We start from the raw sequence: 6,000 nt of genomic DNA, 5'->3' as shown, positions 1-6,000 counted from the left end.
ACGTCGTCGTACGCTTCACCTAACACGTTACGTCGTCGTCGAGCTGGCCCATGCGGAGACCAAGCATCGTATAACTCGTATACGGGCGCTCCGCGTCGCGCTCTAGGAAGTTCGCGAGGGCTAGTACCGCAACACCTTCGGTAAGGTGTTGCGAGTTGAAGTTTATCCGGATATCCTTCAAGAACGGCAGCAGCTCGATCGGGTCGGTACCGTCGAAGCTACGCATCGTGGGACAGATCCCACGACAGCGTTGTAAGTACTTCGCGATCCGTCCCGCGTCACCCGAGGTGACGAGCCTCGAGGTGTTCCAGCCTGGCACTAAAACAACCGGCGCTCTTTCCTCATTGAGGGGCACGGTCGAACAGACCGAGTTTAGGACATTCAAGGCACCACATCACAGATAATTATTGCCCAAAAGATCGGACGCGATCCCATAAATCTGTGACTTTTTATCCACGTTTGTATCATTAAGGCGTGCCACGTCATCAAAAAACGATGACCATATCAATGTGCAGCTCCTCTCTACAGTGCTTCCCCCGACACATGGAAAGTGCGGAAAAGAGGCGGGACTTTCCAAAAATTGGGAGTTTTGAAGTTGCCTCAAATGTAAACGGAGGACTTCTTTGCCATAAATTGGAAGGTCCTGTCGATTGGGCAGATTTGTTTTTATATCTAACCATATGTTTATCAGGATGGGCATTTGTATGGTTCATTACAAGGCAAGAATCCTCCTTTGGCCCGTACAGTGTATATATTTGTAACCTTTTTTGGTGTCCCGACAGTTGTGGTGTGGTCAAAAAGTTATGGGCACCCCCCTTTACGTCATCTCGCAGCCTCGCTGCTCCGTAGTACTTCATACGCCACCGTGAGACTCTTGCTGGCAGGCTGGCACCAGCCCCCCTCTCCTGGCTAAATTATTGTGTATTTCTCTTGCCCGCCTAGCCCCGGCTTCGCCGCCATCTCGGAAGTTTCCTTTCTCATCATGTCTTTTTCTCTTTATGTTTTCTTTATGTTTTCTTTATGTTTTCTTTATGTTTTCCAGTTCGGTTTAATTGTTTGCGTAGCCTTTGTGTGTCCCCTCTTAGCCGATGTCTCGTGACCGACTGGAACCAAAAAACTACGAATATCCTCATAGGAACAGTAGTCATTGAATAAAGCATACACATAGGTGATGAAAATGGGTGGCTGTTGACAGCCACCTATTTTACTCGTGACATCACGAGTACGACGCTGTCAACAGCGTTCACGAGTACAACGCTGTTGACCGCGTCATAAAGTTACTCGTGACATCAAGAAAACCCCAGCACGTCGCGTGGCGGTCTTTACAGCGATGTACAGTACTGTTGTAGGATTATTGCGTCTTGTCCCTAGCGCTTTCCACTGAAATACTTTTACAAATTTGCGCTATATTTTAGAGCACTGGTTGTCTTTTTCCTTAGACACTCATGTGAGTTGTGAACAACTGAAACGCCTTTGTTGTCCCTCAATGCAATTAAGGGCTCACCATTTAGCACTCGCAGTCTGCACGTCCTTCTGTACGTCCGTCTGCAACGATCATACTGCGATTACATATATTTTCATTAAAAGAGACCACGAGACCTGCGTTCGCCCAATTGGTATCATGTGCGCTGGTTCAGATTGCATCACTCCGTGTACGGTCAATTCGATTGATATACAGTACTTTCATGCAGTGCCCACTCCCAGAAACATCATTTCACATCATTTAATCATTGATATTTGAAATTTCGTAACATGGATCTGTACCCTTCAGTAGATTTGCTTGTACAGTACCCAAGGGTGCTACAGTATACAAGCCACGGCCCTTACCCTTGGTAGGCCCTAAGGGCCGTTCCTAACGACTACTGGACTGCATGTCGCGTCTTAAATAACTGGCACTCTTGGAGCAGCCAAGGTAACAGGAAGGGTAGTACTGTATCTTACTCAATGAAGGGCCTCCGGATTGCAGGAATCGGGCAATAAAGCTCCTTTCAGAGCCCCTCCCAACCACTAAACAAAGTTTCATTTGAGTAGAGAATAGAAATGCACTGCCGTGTGGTAGAACTAAGTTCGAAGTGGAGGTTTCTCACGTAGAAAATGCGGAATCTTCAATGACGTGGAGAGAGAGACCGAGGTCGGTGGGAAAGTGATCTCTTTTGCAAAATGGGGACATTACACATTCGGCGGCCAGGAGCAAAAACTAGGCAACGACAGCAATGGAATCTTTCGCACCTTTTTGAAGAGCAAGCATGGATAATATTCTTGGCTGTGTTCTGTAATACATATAATCGAGGTAACTGTTCGGTCCCTAATTCGTATTTTTTCTGTTTCCGAAACTAAGCGCAATAGATTTAAACAAAACATATCATTTCTTTAACGATTTGGACACTTTAGAGTCACTTTAGAGTCGAGCGCATCTTCCAACGAAAGCGCATCTGTGGCATCAACAGTCGACTTTGGACATAGGCGCGTGCTCTGTGACAACACGTCAACTAAAAACATTGAAATGGAGCCTGTTTAAATATATTTTCCTAATTCGTAATTCTGGCGCATTCAACAGAAAGCGACGTAGCCCATCAATCAGATCTCAAATGCACGCCTCACAACCCTCATCTTTGCACTTTGTCTACGAATCCTCCTTTTGTCAGAAAAAATCCGGGCTCGAGCTAACCGTTTTGGGGCGAGAGCTCACAACCTATGCATTTCGGAGGCCGTCTCCTTCCCACAGTTAGAAGTTTATGTAGTTCTATTCCATTTTTCTGGTCTGCACCATGCAGTCCATCCCCGAGTGGCTATGTGGCGCCGTTTTTGATGGCGCGAAATGGGTTTTGCATACTCGGAGAGGAGCTTTGGTTTGCACTATTTCACGCGAAGGAGGCGGGAGAAGTTAATATGTTCCGCAATTTTATCGGAATTCTGAAGACGGGTTAGGAAAATAGTACGAATTTGGGACCGAACGGTTACTTGTACAGAGTAAACCCTCGTTAAAGTGACCCCACGATATAGTGATTCCCTCGCTATAGTGCACTTTCGGGCAGAATTGCCCGCCACATATGCCCATATGGGCCAGAATCGAAGGTTTCCCTCGATCGTAGTGTACCCATACTATACAGTGGAACCCTCGGTAGAGTGCACTTTGGAGCCCAGTGAAGCCTTAAGATTTGTATAATTTTGGTTACTTTCGGTATGGTTCGTTGTAGGCAGCACTGCGCCTCTCATACAGCCTGTCTGCTGGGCAAAAGAAGGCCGAGTCCATCGTACCTGGCCCCCTCAAGATGGGCTGATTTCGTGAGTGTAAGCAGGCTTTACAGTGGCTTACACTAAAAGGTACAGTGTATCCTCGTTAATGTGTACTTTGCCCCTCCTCCGCACCCGCCACAAATGGGGTCAGTATAACGAGGGTTTACTCTGTAGCACAATGGGCGCCTCCGGAAATTGTTTTTTGTGTCAGAGTCATATTTTTCTTTTTTGTGAACAAAAAGTGAGTTTTACCACGGAAATGCTTGCGCACATAATGTGCGTCCCCCTACTGTACGCATGCTTTGAACTCGTTCCTAACGACGAGCACGGCACCGGACGCCGGCGATGACGCCGTCGGAGCTCTATCTACAGTGTGTGCTGTGAGCTAAGCTCAATCATGATGGTGTTTTCACCGAGCAGCCACCGTCAGAACCATGAATGACCAAATGGCTATTCTATTGCTACTTCTCATTCAGAGCCATGCTCGGTAGGATGTAGATGTCGAGTCTCGTCGGTCGGGCGGCGGCCGACGCTTTCTCTGTGTACAGTAAATTTGGATTGTACGCGCGCACATTTTGACATTTGTGCGATACACATTTAACCTAGCATGGGGTCGCCCGTCCGAGAAAACGGCGCGTTGTGTGTGCACAACGCGCCGTTTGTGTGTCACAAAATCCCGATTTGGTCAACACAATTTGCGATTTTAGAATTTCAGGAGTCGCCCAATATCAGGGCAACACTGTTTCCTGGCAACGCATTATACCAGAGTCTCGAAACAGCCTAGATTGGCTCCAAGTGGCAGATGTGGCTTCAAAAGGGAATCCCCTTCCTGCTCAACAGTACAAACAAGCAAATCGGCATAGTTGCTGACAAAAACATATTATTTATTAAGAGTCGTTCTAAGTCAAAACGTTTTGTAGACATTACGTTACAAGAGAAATCATACTATGCACCGCAAGAGTGAACGTGTCCACCAGGACTTCATCTTCAGTCTTTTTCGCTTGTATCGCTGATTCATTAAAGATAAGAGGCAGCAACTCTGCTAACAGTGCCGGCGATTTTACGATAGTTCATCGTGGCGCTTTTCTCGAACACCTGAGTAAAAAGGGGCCTCGTTGAAAAGCCGAGATGTGTATAAATAACTGCACGGAAAAATGGAGACTTTGAAATTCGCTGCTCATCAAGCACTTGTTCAACCGGACAATCTGAGATGGCTCTCTTGTACTCTTTGGGTGTCTCACTGGCTCTTGTGGCCGTCATTTCAGCTGCTGCGTCGCCAGGAAAGGGCGCAAAAAAGGGCATTTCGTCTCTTTTCAAAAAGAAGACAAATCCCTACACTGTTCGGAGAGCATTCATTGATCCCGTGTACAAGAAGCAGGTAAACTCTTCCATCGCCTCGGCGAGTGCTGGCGAACGTGCTGCTCTCACGGAGCTCCTCACAACTCCAACCGCCGTCTGGTTATCAACGAAAGCTGATGTACAAAGAAACAGGAAAAGTAGAATAGCGAAGGCCCTCAAACAGGCCAGCAGATGGAAGAATCCGCCAATGGTGACGTTGATCGTGTACAACCTCCCCAACCGCGATTGCGCCGCCGAGTCAAGCGCAGGGGAATTTTGCTGCAGCCCCAACAAAAATGGCACGTGCAACTTTCTAGACGGATCGACTATGTGCGAGGATGGGTTGAGGAGATACCAAAACGAGTACATTAAACCACTTCTAAAGTTTGTCAGGGAATATCGGAAAATAGTGCCGATGTCGTTCGTGGTTGAACCAGACAGTCTGCCCAACCTAGTCACCAACTTAGAGAACCCGAAGTGTGGAAATAAGGCGACAAATTCGTCGTATATGAACGGGATTAAGTTTGCCGTCAATTCGCTTTCCGAGGCTTGCCCCCACTGCCCACTTTATTTGGACGCAGCGCATGGAGGGTGGCTTGGGTGGGAGGATTCAAGCGTTGGGTTTGTCAAGCTTTTAAAGAAGCTGCGCATTGTCAGGAAGCTCAGAGGTTTTGCTATCAACGTGTCAAATTATCAAGAAATGGGGGTTATATGCCCGGAAGTGGGCTTCTGCCTTGACGGGGCGAATCCGGATCATGAGTGTTGCAAAATCGATTCCTGTGGGCTGCTTGAGAAATTTAACCCTGGGCATACAATTCTGAACTACGCGATGTCGTTGAAATCGTATGTAGAATCGGCAATTGACGGGTACGAGCCAAAGTTTATAGTGGATACTTCCCGCAATGGAGCTGGGGATGCAAGGGAGGACTGTTCGGTTTGGTGCAACGTAAGAAGCGCTGCATTAGGAGAGCCGTTCACGACAGAGACGGCGAACAAGACCGTGTTTGATGCGTATCTGTATATCAAGCCGCCGGGGGAGAGTGATGGATGCACTGAGATTTTGCCCGAGGGAGGCAAGTGTCCGAGGTTTGATTCGGTTTGTGCGTCAGACGACAGCGTGGGTAGCAAACGTGGAGAACCTAGGGCCCCGGAGGCTGGGGATTGGTTTGACTATATGATTAAGGGAATCGCTACGAACTAAGTGCATTACGCAAAGCAACTTCGAGTGTTGGGGGGAGTTTTGCGAGAGGAGCTAGGGTACAGTTTTGTACATATGGCAGCGCTTCAAGCGATTAGGTTTTAAGAATTAAGATAGGATTCATGATCATGATTCATTGATCCCTTACACACCGTAAACGAGATACATGCATCGCCCTATATACTATAAAAGTGCAAATGCATCAAAGATTATAGTAACTTCCTTCT

At 47.4% G+C, this 6,000-nt stretch overlaps 1 protein-coding gene across 1 annotated transcript; it reads left to right on the top strand.

Moving 5' to 3' along the window:
* Positions 1-4,447: 4,447 nt before the first annotated feature.
* Positions 4,448-5,776, top strand: CHC_T00010029001 (exoglucanase 3 1,4-beta-cellobiohydrolase3 family GH6, Exoglucanase 3 (Pyrenophora tritici-repentis (strain Pt-1C-BFP)), Predicted CDS Pa_4_2420 (Podospora anserina)). Its single transcript, XM_005713894.1, has one exon. The coding sequence runs from the start codon at positions 4,448-4,450 to the stop codon at positions 5,774-5,776; it is 1,329 nt and encodes a 442-aa protein (XP_005713951.1).
* The last annotated feature ends 224 nt before the right edge of the window (positions 5,777-6,000 follow it).

The sequence above is a fragment of the Chondrus crispus genome, genomic scaffold, assembly GCF_000350225.1.
Source record: "Chondrus crispus Stackhouse genomic scaffold, scaffold_158, whole genome shotgun sequence".
Classification (NCBI taxonomy): Eukaryota; Rhodophyta; class Florideophyceae; order Gigartinales; family Gigartinaceae; genus Chondrus; species Chondrus crispus.
The sequence above is the reverse complement of the archived record's forward strand: the minus strand, read 5'-3'. Positions and strand labels throughout refer to the sequence as shown.